The following is a 17,268-nucleotide window of genomic DNA, read 5'->3' on the forward strand; positions in this document are numbered from 1 at the left end:
GACATCATTCCCCGTGACATATCTCAGTCCGTCTTCTTGCCCTGTGTACTTGCAGACGAGGAACCGAGGAGGTTTTTCTTAAAGCCAAGAAGGTAGGAGGTATTTCCATTCCAATTTAATGGGTTTTTACGGACTGGTTTCTGTACAGCCTCCATCCAGCACAAGCCAGGCCACAGGGGAATCAGTACGTGCTCCGTCCTCCCCTCTGCGGACCTTCCTTTCCACCACCTGCTTCCTTCCCAAGCAAGCCCCACCCCAGGGACAGCAAAGCCATCTGAAAAGCAGCGGTGACTGGGTTTTACGACTCAAGAAATGAAATAGCTCTTCTAATATCTTCTAGATAACAATGCCCACATTTAGACCAAAGCGGTGCCTGTTCTTTATTTCCATTCATCTACTTCTACCTAACCTTCTTATATTTGAGTTTAAAGTACAGTCTTTTTTTTTTAACATTTATTTATTTTTGAGACAGAGAGAGACAGAGCATGAGCGGGGGAGGGTCAGAGAGAGAGAGGGAGACACAGAATCTGTAACAGGTTCCAGGCTCTGAGCTGTCAGCCCAGAGCCCGACGCGGGGCTCGAACTCACAGACCGTGAGATCATGACCTGAGCGGAAGTCGGCCGCTTAACCGACTGAGCCACCCAGGCGCCCCAAAATACAGTCTTTTTAAAAGAAAAGGTCACTGCTTCCAAATGTCTCTACATATGATGTGTTACTAGGCTTTTCAGCTACTTCTCAGGAAACACACAGAGGTGAACAGTTCTTTATTTTTCCTCTTTCCAAACACAGAAACCATTTCTTGAAAATTAATCACGATTACATTACCCAAGTTGAAAAGTTGAAGGGAAGGGAAGTTCTGATGTAGACCAAATCACCTTTACCATTTCTTGGAAATTAATCACGATTACATTACCCAAGTTGAAAAGTTGAAGGGAAGGGAAATTCTGATGTGGACCAGATCAGCTTTACATTAAATTTTTAAGAATATTCTTGATGTTCAGATAAAATAAAAACAACATGAGCATGAATCATGCTCTTCGGATATAAGCACCATCACCCTAGAAAGGGACAGCCCCTGGAGGGTAGACACCCAAGCCAATAGTCAAGATATTTTCCTGAGCTATGAAGCATCCTGCAATCCTTGTGCTGTTTTGTCTGCCAGTCTGCTCTGCTCATCCACTGAATGGAGCAGTGAGGGAAAAGGACCCGAGCACGGATCTTGTCCAGGTACATCATGATGGCGGCCACTGCAGCCACTGGCCAGTCCCCCAGGGAAAAGGAAGCTGCCTGCTTGGTCTTGCAACACAAACTAGGCTGGTTTGATTGTCAGTCACTGTGTTGGACTAAGGTAGCATCGGACACCTCGAGTGCTAGAGGTGGGTGTCCCTACGTTTGAGCAGAGAGGGAAGAGAGGTGCAGGAAGGGAATAGGGACTAGAAGTCTGAGCTCCTCGAGGTTGTATGAACACACTGGCGGCTGCTTTGGCACTAAGGGGAGGAACAAATGGGAAGTGCTCGAAACTTCTCTGGCTTTAGAATTTCTTTGGTGGAAATAATTAGGGCCGAGGAACATGCTCATTGTGACTTTCCAATAATTTCAGGTAATACTGTTCATATTGTTACTCATCGTGTTTAGGCAAAAGATTTTATCCCCATTAAGTCTTGAACCAGGAGTGGAGTAACTGTATATTTCTGCCCCCTTCCTGCCTTTAACACCGTTCCTTTGCTCTAGGTGGACAGACGTCCTTTACACTCCCTAGATGGGTTGCTGACTAACTCATGACCTGTTCAATAAAGCCAGTTTGATCTTTTAAATTACGCAGTGAAGTTTTTGTTGTTTAACATCCCACTAGCAATACCTGGAGAACTACTACGACCTCGCAAAGGATGTGACACAGTTTGTCAGAAGAAGGCACAGCGGACCTGTCGTTAAAAAAGTCCGAGAAATGCAGAAGTTCCTCGGGTTGGAGGTGACGGGGAAGCTGGACCCTGACACTCTGGCGATGATACGCAAGCCCCGGTGCGGCGTTCCCGACGTGGGCCAGTTCACCACCTTCCCTGGCCTGCCGAAGTGGAGGAAAACTCACCTCACCTACAGGTAACGGGTCCAAAGAGGTGTTCACGTCACACTGCGATTTTACCAAGTACCATCGCAGGGGAAAATAATGTCTTCGATTTTTTTCTTAAAGGACTGTGAATTACACACTGGATTTGCCGAGAGAGGCTGTCGACTCTGCCTTTGAGAAGGCTCTGAAAGCCTGGGAGGAGGTGACACCACTTACTTTCTCTAAGATTTACGAAGGAGAGGCTGACATAATGATCTTTTTTGCAGTTAGAGATAAAAAAAAAATTACATGTATCATCTATCTGGCGCTTACTGGAAAAGGGCATAAAGAAATTCTAAACGCTTGTATTACCATTATTTTTTTTCCCTCTGCCAGAACATGGAGACTTTATCCCTTTTGATGGATCAGGAAACGTTTTGGCTCATGCCTATCCACCTGGCCCTGGTTTAGATGGAGATGTTCACTTTGATGATGACGAGCTGTGGAGGAAGGATAAATCAGGTGGGCACCAGGTTCTCTGGATGGTTTCAGGAACAACGTCTAACGCTATCCAAGAATAGTTAGATCATTCAGTATGAGCAGTAAATGTAACATCCTAATAACTAAAATTTGTGATGGTTTGAGTGCTAACAGCCAGAAGCACTGGTGTTTCAATCATCATTGATGAACATTTTCTAATGTCTGTGTTTGCTTCCTTGCTCCCAACAAGCACAATATGGGAGGCACCATTCAATCTTATTTCCATAGCTCAGGGTCCCATGGAGCTTTTTTAGGATCAGCATGTTAACAAATGCTTCTCATTTCTTTAACTAGCAATGACAAAGGTAGAAGGAATTGCACTGAATTGGTTCCAACCTAAAATGTGCCCTGGGGTTTCTTCTTTTCTTTCCATTTGCCTCCTTTTCTCTTAAAAGATCAGCAAAATGCCAGAAAATAAAGGAAATTGTTAAGTCATCTCTTTAAGGAAACATATAACTATCTTTACATTAGGAGCCTTTTCTTTTTCTAAATTAATTCTGAAAGACTTTACTAAGTTTAAACACAATGACCAAAATTAACTACATTTTTTTTCGAGGGGCTTCTAAAGTTTGGAAACACACAGTTGAACAACTGTTATTTTCAAGGTGGGTCGGGATGTTCGGTGCAAATGCAAAGAGCATCTTTGCTGAGGGTACACACGTGCCGCGAACAACGATCTTGCTTTATTGGAACGACCATTCTTTTCTGAATAATTGTTTGGAGACTTGCTTAAATAATTTCTACTATTAATTTCAATAAAAATTTTTAGAAGGTAAAGAAAAGCTGAAGCCAGCTGTGTTTGTGCTGCAGAAAGCTGTTATTGGACATATTTCTATTCTAAGCTAGAGATTGTACCTATCCATTGGCACTGACTACAGAAGACGTTTGTTAACCACCAAAAATTGTGTGATTATGTTTGAAGAAGAGGAAGGACAAGTCAGATTAAGTCCTCACAGGAAATGACTACTTTTGTTGTGTAAGAGTGGAGGAACATGGCGAATACCCTGTGATTAATTTGAACTTAGGTTACAGCTGGCACATGTTACTAAATTTGAACAATAACTAACTTTGTATTTGTAGAGACAATGAAGAGTTATCTGTATTGACATGTAGTCTTGGTACCTCCAAAAAATTATTTTGGAAACAATGTTTATCACTGTCAGTCTAGGCGAAATGACCAGGTTTTCCTGGCTAAAGAGAAAACTGGGGAGGAGGAATATGGTGAAACCATCTCTTATTATATTGACTTCAAGTCAACCTTGAAAAATAATTAAATTTCTATGAAGTATGGAATATGCCAATCAACGAACGAATCCACAAATAAGGAGAATAGTACCACGTGGTCCCAAGGATAGTCACTGGCATGTGTTTATACGTATGTGTTCACAGAACAGCTTTTCAGTTCTGAACATTTATGGTTTTTCAAATAGGAACCAACTTATTCCTCGTTGCTGCTCATGAATTCGGCCATTCCCTGGGTCTCCATCACTCGGCCGACCCCACAGCTTTGATGTATCCCGTCTACAACCCACTCACAGACCTGACCCGCTTCCACCTTGCCCAAGATGATGTGAACGGCATCCAGTCCCTGTATGGTGAGTGATGCTGGAAAAATGAGGCATTGGAGCTTTGCAGCCATGGTCTTCGGGAAAGCTTTAAAATGCTGCATAAAGCATTTGCAATCTGTCTCAACACACTCAGAGAGTGTTTGGAAAGCATAGAAATTGACAGAAGCATCCCATTTCTCCTCATGTTTGGTCCCCACATCTGTTTCCTTTAGGACCTCCCCCTACGTCATCCCCTGATGGCCCCGTGGTGCCCACAGAATCTGTGCCTCCAGAACCTGGGACACCAGCCACGTGCGATCCTGCTTTGTCCTTTGATGCCATCAGCTCTCTGAGGGGAGAAATCCTGTTCTTTAAAGACAGGTCAGACCAGAAGATTCTATTTCCCTATCTATTCTTTTAATGTACAATGCTTCGAAAGGAAAGCAGAAACTTGACAGAAATATTTAAATAAGATATTTCCTCTACACTTTACAATCATTCAGATCTGGTTCTTATTGCATTTTATCATCTCCTTAAAGTAGCCTGGATCATTTTTTTTACAGACGTACGAAGGATGATTCTGGGTCACTAGAATGTAAGCCAGGTGAAGGCACGGGGTTCTCTCTGTGTTGTTCACTCTTTGATCCTGGGGGCCTATAACGGGCCCAGGACATGCAGTGTGTAAGGCGAACAACTGAATGACTAATTGGTGTATTTAACTATCATAAACCAGGTAGCTTCTACTTCTGGAAGTCGAGCCGTACCTTGACCTGTGCTAACAAATACTATTATTTAAATTGATTAATTTGAGAAAAAGTGATATATGTTTCTGGCACAATATTAACATAGCACCAAAAGACACAGAAGGAAAAGCGAAATCTCTCTCCCGTCTCTGACCTAGGTAGTCCCTATTCTCCCCGTAGGTTCAACCACTGCTAACAACTTCCTTCGTCTCTTTACAAAGCTATTCTATTCACATACAAACATAAATGGGTATGTTTTTTCTTACTTTTTAAAAAAATACTAATGAGGGCATAATATACATACCATTTTATGGACTTCTAGAGTGGTGTAGCTTATCGATTAAATAAAAGTTACTTAAGAGACAGCCTGTGCAGGAAATAAATCTCCAGGGGAAAAGTGCCGTCTCTGTACCAAGTGGTAAAGACACATCTTCATCCCCAGAGATGGGACGTTTAGAGCCAAGAAGGCTGGGTAAACAACCCTTGCTACTTTTTACTATGTGCTCCCCCAGCCCAAAGTCCGTTGAGGATTCCTTACTAATTAAAGATCCCACAGTTCAGTTCTCCTTGCTCTGTCAATGCCTCACAGATTTATGGTTTCTTTGTCTCGAAACTATGACAATTCCCTACGTCACTCACTTCTCTGGGTCCCAATTTCATTATTGGGCCTCCACATGCACGTAATACAACTTCGGGTTTTTTTCTCTGGTTAATCTGCCTCACATAAATTTAATTCTACCCGAAGGTAGAGCAGAATTCTCCTTCCCTTCAATGGGCACTGAGCTAAGTAGTTATATATTACCATGGATTTCATCACCTTGGATCATAGGAAAGAAGATGGCCCAGTACAGACTTCTGAGTTGTCATTGATGGAAAGAGAGAGAATATGTTCTTTTATATATACACTGAAAGGAGAAAAACAATTGTAATTAATTTTTATGTTTTCCAGATATTTTTGGCGTAGATCTCGCTGGAACCTTGAACCTGAATTTCATTTGATTTCTACATTTTGGCCCTCTCTCCCATCAGGCTTGGATGCTGCCTATGAAGTTAATAGCAAGGATACCGTCTTTGTGTTTAAAGGCAAATAAGATATAAGAATTTTAAGTTGTTGGAAAAGTTCTCTTGCCAAAATTTCACTGACGTGAATTTTCTCCATTATGTTAAATTTTATATGATTTATTACTGCAAAGACCTAGTGCCAATACTTAGACAAGATGTGTATAAGAACATTCTAAGTTTTACTTTCCATTATTCAATGACACTGGGGCACCTGGCTGAGTGTCCAAATTCTTGATCTCAGGTCAAGTCTTTTTGTTAAAACAATTTCTTTTTAATTTTTTTAATGTTTATTTATTTTTGAGAGAGACAGACAGACAGAGTGTGAGTGGGGGAGGGTCAGAGAGAGAGAGGGAGACACAGAATCTGAAACAGGCTCCAGGCTCCGAGCTGTCAGCACAGAGCCCGATGTGGGGCTCAAACTCACAAATTGTGAGATCACAACCTGAACCAAAGTCAGATGCTTAACTTTGGCTGAGCCACCCAGGCTCCCCCCAATTTTTTTTAATGTGTACTTATTTTTGAGAAAGAGAGACAGAGCACAAGCAGGGGAAGGGCAGAGAGAGGGAGACACAGAATTGGAAGCAGGCTGCAGGCTCTGAACTGTCAGCACAGAGCCCAACACAGGGCTTGAACCCACGAACAGTGAGATCATCACCTGAGCCAAAGTCTGATGCTTAACTGACTGAGCCACCCAGGTGCCCCTCAGCTCAGGTCTTGATCTCAGGGTCATGAGTTCAAGCCCCACGTTGGGCTCTATGCACTGGGCATGAAGCCTGCTTGAAAAAAAAATTCAATGATACCTAAATAATAGAAGCTACCCCACGTTCATGAACAGGGAAATAGTAATAATGTAATGTAGGAAACAGAGACAGTGTAGTAAAAATATCAACTTATCTATAAATACAAGATATTTTCCATTCAAATGCCAAAATAGTTTTCATGGAACTTGACAAATCGGTTCCCTAACTTGCGTGGGAAAGCAAAGGCCGAGAATAGCCAGGGTACAGCTGGAGGAGAATGAGCCAGGGAGGACAAGCCAGGGAGGACGAGCCAGGGAGGACGAGCCAGGGAGGACGAGCCGGGGACGATGGCCGCATGCTGGAACTGGAGTGGAGAACACCGTGTCAGCGTGTTGACACTAACAGGCGGCCAGGACTCTCTGGCCCTTTCTCAGATTTTACACCTGCTGGTTCAGTCTCTTCCACTGTGAATATGCTCTTTGAGTTCTTTTTTTTTTTTTTTTTTTTTTTTTTTTAAATTTTTTTTTTTTTCAACGTTTTTAATTTATTTTTGGGACAGAGAGAGACAGAGCATGAACAGGGGAGGAGCAGAGAGAGAGGGAGACACAGAATCGGAAACAGGCTCCAGGCTCCCAGCCATCAGCCCAGAGCCTGACGCGGGGCTCGAACTCACGGACCGCGAGATCGTGACCTGGCTGAAGTCGGACGCTTAACCGACTGCGCCACCCAGGCGCCCCTCTTTGAGTTCTTTAACTTCTGGAGTCAGCGCTGCTAACGTATCTTCCTAGGAATGTGTCCATTCTGTCCATTTTCAAATCGACTGGGATGAAGCTTTCTGAGTATTATTTTGTTATTTCACTTATCGCTGAAGTTCTGTTGCCTTTCTCCTTCCTGCTCTTGGGTCTTTGTGCCTCTCTCTTCGCCCATCTCATCGGATAACAGGATACTTAACAATTTCATTCGGCATCTCAGAGGACTCTCAGCTGTGTCATCCCCTCTCTGCATTTTGATTTTCTGTCCACGTCACTATTGCCCACGTTTTTGCTGTTTTTGAATGTATGCTGTTACTGTTTTTTATAACTTCAGTTTGGTACTCCCAGCCCTTTCTTCTTTCCTGGTATAAACATTTATGCCTAAAAATATCCCTGTCTTCTCAACTTTTGTTCCATTCCTACCAGTTTTGATGTGTAGTAGTTTCATTGTGTTCATTTTTAAGTTTTTAGAAATTTTTTTCCATTTTTAATTTTTCCCCTTGCTTCAGAGTTATTTGGGAGTGTTTGTAAACATCAAACTCTGTGGGAATTTTTAAAAGTCAGGTATTTCTGACAATCTCACTTTTATGAGGAAAAAATGAAATCACCTGAAGTTGCATTGGCTACTGTAAATGTTCTCTAACTCTGAGGCGTTGCTTTCACCCGGTAATTTATGTGACACTTATTTATCCTTGCAATGTGCCAGGCAGGGTACTTCTTAGTGTAATTCAAACCCGAAAGAGGCTCCTATTCTGGAGAGGGCAGCAGGGCTGAAATCGAACGCGTTAGGAATGATAAGAGCTGGGATTGAGGGGAGCTCGCAGGTGCCATGGGGGACAGCGCTGGCCCTGCATCCAGGGCTCAGCAAAGACCCTGGGACGGGATGATGGTCAGGATGAGTGCTGACGGAGAACTTTGTTGTGTGGAAAAGTACCGAGTGTGTAGAGTGGAAAGGCCTTCAAGGAGGAGGGACAGTCTACACAAAGGCAAGAGTACATCTGGAGCTGCCCAGACAGGTGCAGGTCATTCGGGTGAGGCAAGACAGACACACGACAGACTGTGTTTTAGGTCAGTTACCCTGGCAATAATGTTAGGGAGGGATTCGGGGCATGGCAGGGGATGTGATGAAGTAAAAGCAGAGAGACTGATGAGCATTCAGTGTCCTGATTCACTCACATTTGGGTGGCTTCCTAGGCTATTCATAAGAAGCACAGTCTGGACTAGTGACCATGTGGGACCCAAGAAAAGTATCCAATAAGTACCTGACTTTGTGATGTGCAGTTATAAGAGGGTTCCTAGGTAGAAACTCAGACCAAGGAGTCACCAGCAATTTTAAGAGATGACCAGGACGAGTCACTGTAATTACAAACTACAATCAACTGTATTATTTATAGATAATAAATATAAGACCCAGAAAGGACAGAGACCAGAGTTAACTACTCATTCATTCATTCACTCATTCAGGGAATGTTTGCTAAATACTATCACCTGGGCGTTGGGTTAGTGGTTGGAACTAAAACCAGAATTTCCTGTTTCCCACAACAATGTGCTAATAGCTTCTCTAAAACCGCAAGGTTTCACTAAAATTTCTTGGCTTCCTTTTTTCAAAGGAAATCACTTCTGGGCCATCAGAGGAACTGAGGTACAAGCAGGTTATCCAAAAGACATCCACACCCTGGGTTTTCCTCCAGCCTTGGGAAAAATAGATGCCGCTGTTTCTGATGAGGAAAAGAAGAAAACGTACTTCTTTGTAGAGGACAAATACTGGCGGTAAGACACGGTTGGAATGACTCTGTAAGGAGCCTGGTTAGGGACGTTAGGTTCTTTCTTTACGGATATCCTCCCTCCAGTCCCACCCTCTAACTTGGTCTAACCTCCAACTTCCTGATTATGGAGAAGACGGCTTAGAGTTACCCCACTTCTCAGATATAATATAGGGCTCTCAGAATGGCTGGTCCCCGGGTCATATATCCAGACAGCAGAAGACATCACGAAAGGCCACCTGAGGTCCAGACAGCAAGCCACCATAGGAAGCCCAGGTGTATCAGGCTGTAGAGACATGATCTACAGGGCAAGTGTGATAAATAACCAGAGTTTGTTTTTAGCCAAATGATTAATTCACTTCTCATCTTATGTGTATGCAGTCCTCATGCATTTGTGGCAGAAAGGCACTTGGGCTCTGTGTTGAGGCTCAGAAACTTGAACTCAGACATACAAATGGAGCCCCGATGGAATAGCATGATATCCTTGCCTCTGGAGTAAACGTTGGTTTGTGTGCTAAGCTTACGGTCTAGGAAAGTTGCACATTTTTGTAGTCCTGAAAATGCTTACCACTTCTTTACCCTACCTGAGAATTATCTGGGATTCCACACTGGAGCAGTAACATTATTTCCTACTGTTGTATGCAATGGGGCCTCTGCTTGATGTTGATATCATACTGTCGTATGTAATGGGGCCTCTGAACAATGTTGGGCTGTATTTCTTTCACTTGGTACAGATTTGATGAAAATAGCCAGTCCATGGAGCAAGGCTTCCCCAGACTAATAGCTGACGACTTTCCAGGAGTTGGGCCGAAGGTTGATGCTGTATTTCAGGAATTTGGTAAGAAGGCACCCACTTCATCGCCAGTGGGGACACTATGGGGCATTTTATGGAATCAAAATGATGTGGAGAGTCAATCTTCAAATCATTCAGTCTTATACCCTTTATTCTCTCAACTTTTGAAAATTTTAACTTTTAGCTTACATTTATTTTTCCTGGATACTTTCCAAGTCTCTGTTTCATACCTGCACATAAAATGAAAGGGTGCTTCCTCACACCGTAGTCAGTATTCATCAGGTCACTATTTGGTAAAAAAAACACAAGCAAGTATGAGCCAGGTTACTGATGGCAGGCTGCCATTCTCCTCTCTCCCGTCCCATCCCAGGGGGCCTTGTGTGGCCTTGTGTTGAAGTCTGTAGTTGCCTACATTGAGTAATTCATTTGTAAATAAATAGTAGTCTTCCCTTATGCTCAAAATACACAAAATTCAATTCCTGGTCTTGGCTAGGTGGGATGGTGACATGCGTGCTTGTTCTGAAGGCATTTTGGAGGGAGATGCTGGGGCTCGACAGTCATGAGGCGTGTGATCTTATTGCTAAGGTATCTTGACCTTTGTGCATACAGAGTAGGAAATGACCTCCAGTGTTTTGTGTTGTTGGCCTGATTCTCCTGGGTCCAGTTGCCTCCCAACCTGCACTTTAGGACCTAGAGGGGGAAGTGGGGTATTTAAAATACCATAGAATATTGTCAGCATGGAGGCAGTACAATCCAATGTTTTAGAGCCCTGGCTTTGAAGTCAGAAGAGATGCAGTTCTCTCTCCACCTTTCATTAGAGATGTTACCTTGCAGAAATTGCAAAACCTCCCTAGTTCTCATTTTTACCCCCATTCGTGACATCTCACACTTTTTTAGTTAAGAGAGAAGACATAAAGCGTGTAAGCACTCAGCACAGTGGCTGGCGCAGAGTAACAACTGAATAAATGCCGTTCATTATTAGTTCCCTCTCATTCTGAGCTTTGCATGTTACAAAATTGATTTATTTGAAGAATGTCTCATCATTTTCCTCATCTATACTTACAGGATTTTTCCATTTCTTCAGAGGACCGTTACAGTTTGAGTTTGACCCGAATGCCAAGATGGTGACACGTGTATTGAAGAGTAACAACTGGTTATATGGTTAAGTGAGAAGTGAAAGAGATAGATTCATTTTAAATGAATCTAATAATTATTCACCTATTTTATTTTAAGTCAGAGGGATGAATTTTTCCTGTGTGTGCAGTGGCCAAAGAAGAGGAGCCTTGCAGGCACTTTCACGTGTCATGGAGCATTTATCTGGGCCACTTCACTTGCTGTTGAATTACATTGACTAGAAGTTGGATACATCCATGTGCACTAGTCAGAGAACGTATTTCCGTGGGTGTTTTATTTGCTACTTAATAAAGATTTTTATTTTTGACCTGTTCCTTCTTTGTAGAATAATTCATTTTTAATATAAGGACCACAGGGTGGACTGAGCACTTAACAGCTGTTCTGCTGGTAGGTGTAATGGAAACACACGCTCCAGGGATGTGGCATATGGTGGTCATGTACCCTCTCCCATTCTCTCCACCAACAGGATCTTTATTTTTACCTCCCAGATATCGTAAGCATTCCTTATACATCTAAGGAAGAAAGAGCTTAGCCCGTAGTTGTCCAGTAGGACTGGGTCTGAACAATGTTGGAAAATAGAATTCTAGAATATTGGAGCTTAAGAACCTAGCAAATCATCTACTGCATGTTATCACTCACAGGCATGGAAACAAAACTAGTTTGGAATCAAGCCACCATTTTTTTTCGACTTTTCTCTCCTCAGAGAGTCCCCCTTAAAATTTCTTGAGGGCTTGTTTAGTGGTCACAAACTCCTTTAAGTTTTGTTTGTCTGGGAAACTTTTTATCTCTCCTTCTATTTTGAATGACAGCCTTACTGGATAAGGAATCATTGGCTGCATATTTTTCTGATTCAGCACATTGAATATATCCTGCCACTCCTTTCTTACCTGCCATGTTTGTATGGATAGGTCTGCTGTGAACCTGATCTGTCTTCCCTTGTAGGTTAAGGACTTTTTTCCCTTGCTGCTTTCATGATTCTTTCCTTGACTGAGAATTTGGTGAATTTGACTATGATATGCCTTGTTGATGGTTGGTTTTTGTTGAATCTAATGGGAGTCCTCTGTGCTTCCTGGATTTTGATGTGTGTGTCTTTTCCCAGGTTAGGAAAGTTTTCTGTTATGATTTGCTCACATAACCCTTCTACGTCTTTTTCTCTCTCTTCATCTTCCGGGACCCCTATGATTCTGATGTTGTTCCTTTTTAATGAGTCACTGATTTCTCTAATTCTTAGATCACGCTCTTTTCCTTAGTCTCCCTCTTTTTTTCTGCTTCAGTATTCTCCATAAGTTTGTCCTCTATATCACTGATTCATAGTTCTGCCTCATCTGTCCTTGACACCATGGCATCCGTTGGAGATTGCAGCTCAGTTATAGCATTTTCTATTTCATCCTGACTAGCTTTTACTTCTTTTATCTCCACAGAAAGGGATTCTAATTCATTTTCAATGCCAGCTAGTATTCTGATTATTGTGATTCTGATTTCTGGTTCAGACATCTTGCTTGTATCTGTGTTGATTAAGTCCCTGGCTGTCATTTCTTCCTGTTCTTTCTTTTGGGGTGAATTCCTTCATTTTGTCATTTTAAAGTAAGAAAAGGAATTAATAAGGTAAAAAAATTAAAATTAAAAAATTAAAACAACACACACACACACACACACACACACCAAACAAATGATGCTAGATCCTAGGTGTGTTTTGGTCTAGGTGTTGAAAGGACTTTGAAAAATTGGAGAAAAAGAGGGGTAGGGAAGGAAAATGTTTGAAATTTTGAAAAAATGAATACAAGGAAATAGAATAAAATGAAATGATGGAAGTAAAATACAATTTGAAAAATTGACAAAAAAGTAAAAAATATAGTAGAAAAAAATTAAAGAAAATAGTTTTAATAAAAATTGGAAATAGAAATAACCTTTTTCTCTTTCTGTATTCAAAAAAAAGAAAAGAAAAAAAGGAGAAAAAAGAAAATTGAATAGATGGAGTAGGGAAAAGACTGAAATACGATCAGAATTACATCTGTTTCCCCTAGAAGTCAGACTATGAAGTGCTTTATAGTCTGTAAACTAAGCAGGCGGGAGAGACTCATGTTCCTGAAGAGAGAGGTTGGCCCAGTCAGGCAGGGCTTAGTGTAACGGCTCTGTTATCCACTAGATGGCGCTGCTTAGTTTACAGGGGTGGATTGTTACGATGCCTGTAGGTGCATATGCGCATGTGCTGGAGTGGTGAAAATGGCGTCACCCAGCTACCCAGTCTCTAGTATCGGAACTCTGTTCTCCACGACCAGCAATCGGGTACCCGTCCTTTGTCTCCGGCTTCCGTTCACTCCTCGCTTTTACACTGTCCGTGACCAAGTCTTCAGGCTGCCAGGCGGCACCTCCCTCCTGAGTTTTATCTCAGATGCAGCTGTGTTTCCCGCCCCCTTGCTTCTGAGGGACTGCGGCTTTGACCAGCTCTCAGATCCTCTGCCAGAGGGTCTCACTGAGCAGTGGCTGGAGCCAGGCACCCCCAGGAACATTTTCACGATCCTGTTGCAGCAGCGCCTCAGGGATTATGGAAAATCACAACACGCATCTGGCACCAGCCTTCGCCCTTCCCACCAGAGCACCGCCAGGTATCAGCTGTGGAGTTGCAGACTCTACGCTCCCCCTGTTTATAGTCTGAATGGAATTTAAACCCTCTCCTTTCTCCTTTCTCCCTTTTTATTTCAGTCCCTGTGTCTGTTCCCACTTTTCCACTTTCTCTGTGGCTGCTTTTGAGGGGGGGCGGTGATTTTCCCAAACTCTCCCCCCAACCCCATCTCCGTCCTCTCTCCACAAGCAGAAACAGCTTCCAGCCCTCTGTGGCTTCTCTCTCCCCCAGTTCACCTCTCCGCACCATGTACGTGCAGAGTTCTGTGGTTCAGGTTGTGCAGATTGTTGTGTTAATCCTCAGATCAGTTTTCTGGGTGTGCAGGACAGTTTAGTGTTGGTCTGGCTGTATTTCATGGATGCGAGACACACAAAAACTTCCATGCTGTTCCTCTATCTTGGCTCCTCCAGCTCCAGCCACCATTTTTTAACCCAAGTGTTATTTCAGTGGTGCTCCCTGACTGCCCTGGAGACCAGATATCTCATTTCCTTCTCATTCTTTCATTAAAATATTCTCTCATTACCATTTTGTAGCTGGCAGCTCCTGAGCGATAATAGCTCCCATAGACCTGCCAATTGTATGGTTTTGCTAAAGTGGGTTTATCATCACTCAGTTATATGCGTCACACCTTTCCAGGTACCCTACAGAGACTTGGTCATTCTTTTATTGATTCACCTACATGACAGGCACTTTCTTGAGTACAACATGTAGGACAGTGAGGAAAACATTTGACCCAACCTCTTTGAGTTCTGCCTGGTGGGAGTAAGAAATCAAAGAACATGAACACAAATTAATATATAATTATAAATAGTAAAAATATTATTAAAGAAATGACAGAATGATAAGGGAGAGTAATGTTAGGGGTGGGAGGGAGCTACCAGCTAAAGCCCAGTTGTTCCAAAATGTCCCTCTGGGACAAGAACGAATTAAAAAATGCATAAATTCCGTTGGCCAGGCCAGTGGGTGGAAGCAGATCCAGCATTCTAGGAAGAGAAAATGCACAATAATGTCAAGGCTCAGAGGTGAAAGAATCTTGCCATGCTCCCAGAATTGAAAGAAGGTGGGCGCCTGAGTAGTGTGTTGGAAAGTAGTGTGTTGGAAAGTTGGAAAGTGTGTTGGAAAGTGGAGTAAGAAGGTATCAGGCAGGTAGGAAGGATCCAGTCACGTCTGATGTATTAAAGAGCTGTATCGTATTTTAAGTGCATTATGGATTTGCTGAAGGAGTTTTTAAGCAAAAAACCGACACAAGCCAGTGTGTATGCTGAGTGAGTTCCCTAGCTGGAGAGAATTGGAAGGAAATCATTTTGCAAGTTGGACAACACATTAATGAGGTGATGGGGGACTGGGACATGTGATGGGCATGAGCTGCGTCTTAACATCATCTGATTCAGCAACAGGCTATCCCTGAGGGCAAAGGTGTTCACAGCAACCACTGGGTTCCCAACATGAGTACCGGGAGTAGCAGTGACTCCAGGGTAGTTGAGGGGCACTGGGAGGGGAGCAGTTTTGTGAGAGATAGTTAAGAGTGAGGAAGAACCATCTCACTTTCCAAAGTTAGAAATTCCTGTGAGATAACCAAGTAAAGGCATCAATGGGCCATTTGATGAAGGAGTGTGGAGCCCAACACAGAGCAGATGATGCTGTGGGAGATTGGGGTGTCTGTGAAGTCATGGGAACAGGTGGGCATGCTTGGAGAGCTGCAGGGAGGAGAGGGTGGTAAGGGACCAAAGTCCATGGCATGAGTGTCACCCAGGCTAGACCACGCTATGCTGTGCTCACGAACAGCTCCCAACTTTCTGTGGGTTAAAGCTAAAAGCCCACCATGGTGTCCTGTTGGGATTTCTACTCCAAGTTGCCTCCTTCCAGACCCAGCAGATGGAATGGCCACCCCCTCGAGCTTTGTCTGTTGCTGTGAGGAGGGAAAGGTTGTTGCTGTGTCTCACCGACTCCCAACTCTGTGCGGATATAACAAACATCCTTCTGTCTGCATTTCATTGGCCAAAGGAAGTTCACTTTGCCTCATTGAATGCCATGGATCCACACATAACATCCTGTCATGCGCCTGAGGGGAGTCGGAAATACTTAGTAATTAACCACAAATCATCACCACAGGGGATTGTTTCGTTCAAAAAAATGTAACATTTACATTTTTTCTTCAAGTATTTCACATTAGACTCTGAACTGGAAGTATAATGGACCAAAGTCCAAAGGAAGAAAGCATATTTATTGAGTATAAAGTTTTTCTCCCTCCAGCTTCCCCAGTTGTCTTTCCCAGCACCGCTCCTGTCATCCGTGCATCTGTTCTGTGCCACTTACTCCATGCAGTGTGGCTGCGGTGTCCCGGGATGGTTTGAGGGTAGACGGATTGGCAGGTCTTAGGGCCATCTCCAGTTGTGGTGTAAGAGTTGTGTCCATTACTGTTTGGGCTCCATGCTCAGAATAACAGCTGTATCCTTCAGGCCGGATTCTCTCGTGGGGCCCAAAAGCCACTGGCCTTATCTTTCCTCCATCTGTTATCTCTGTCCATACCATCTGTGAACTGTGCCTCATGGGCCACGCTACGTCCACCACTGCGGGAAGGAGAGAGGACCCCACACCCGGGACTGGCTCAGACTTGCGAAGGTGGGGGTGCTCAGCCCCAAACTCCGTGCCGCAGCCAGCGAGCAAGTGAGGGCACACTTGATGTAGAGATGACAACATTGACGTTTTCCACTGAGAATGATATGAAGTGAGAAAGTGGAAAGTGGGCACAATCTCGGGGAGGTTTTGGCAAAGAAAAATCTGCTGAAGCTGTTTTCTCTTATGCTTCCAGGCTAATGGATGCCTTTATTTGGTTGAGGGGTAAGGAAAAAGTGGACTTTCAATCTACAGGCCCCATATAAGGTGCTTTATTTGTGCAATCCATTCAGGCTTCATAAAAACAATAGTAAACAGTAATGTCTAACTATTGCAGGAATCAGGCTCTGGGGGATACACTTTCCCGTGATCCACAACTAGTCAACAGTCTCACCGAGATCCTACTCCAGACCTCTGTGGGTCAAACGTCTTGCTCTTCTTGAGGCTAGATCAGAGACCTCAAGTCAACCCACACTAGTTTAGCTTTGTCTCCATCATGTGCTAGTTAACGTCTTTGCTTTTAAAGGCACACAAGTTCATCGAGATTGTGGTTCTCTGAGATAGCTGCACTAAATGCACAGGGTGTTCCTGATTGTGTAGACCTCAGCAGATCAAAACAGGGGAGGACAGTTAGCCCTGAGACAAAACAAGATTCTGACTCACCCTCAGAACTGGCAGACAAGTGTTGGGCTCATGGCCCTTTGTGCCATGTGTGGAACCCTTTAGATTCTTGGAGACAGGAGAGGCTTGACTCCTATGGTTCTGCTGTTCCCTTAACACATGTGGCCTTCCCAGGCTTGTTCTTTCTTCTGCCTTCCCTGGTTCAGATAACAGCACAAACTTCTTTTTTTTTTAACTTTACTTATTTATTTATTTATTTATTTAGAGAGCATGAGCAAGGGAGGGGCAA

At 43.3% G+C, this 17,268-nt stretch overlaps 1 protein-coding gene across 1 annotated transcript; it reads left to right on the forward strand.

The window, feature by feature from the left end:
- The first annotated feature begins 644 nt into the window (after positions 1-644).
- On the forward strand, positions 645-11,395 carry MMP10 (matrix metallopeptidase 10). Its single transcript, XM_078432662.2, is given in 10 exon segments — positions 645-1,228; positions 1,854-2,098; positions 2,190-2,356; positions 2,442-2,567; positions 4,016-4,180; positions 4,366-4,513; positions 5,825-5,958; positions 9,040-9,199; positions 9,927-10,030; positions 11,051-11,395. Coding segments are annotated over 10 exon segments (1,455 nt in total). The 5' UTR covers positions 645-1,123; the 3' UTR covers positions 11,152-11,395.
- The last annotated feature ends 5,873 nt before the right edge of the window (positions 11,396-17,268 follow it).

This window comes from Panthera onca, chromosome D1, assembly GCF_046562875.1.
Source record: "Panthera onca isolate mPanOnc1 chromosome D1, mPanOnc1 haplotype 2, whole genome shotgun sequence".
Lineage (NCBI taxonomy): Eukaryota > Metazoa > Chordata > Mammalia > Carnivora > Felidae > Panthera > Panthera onca.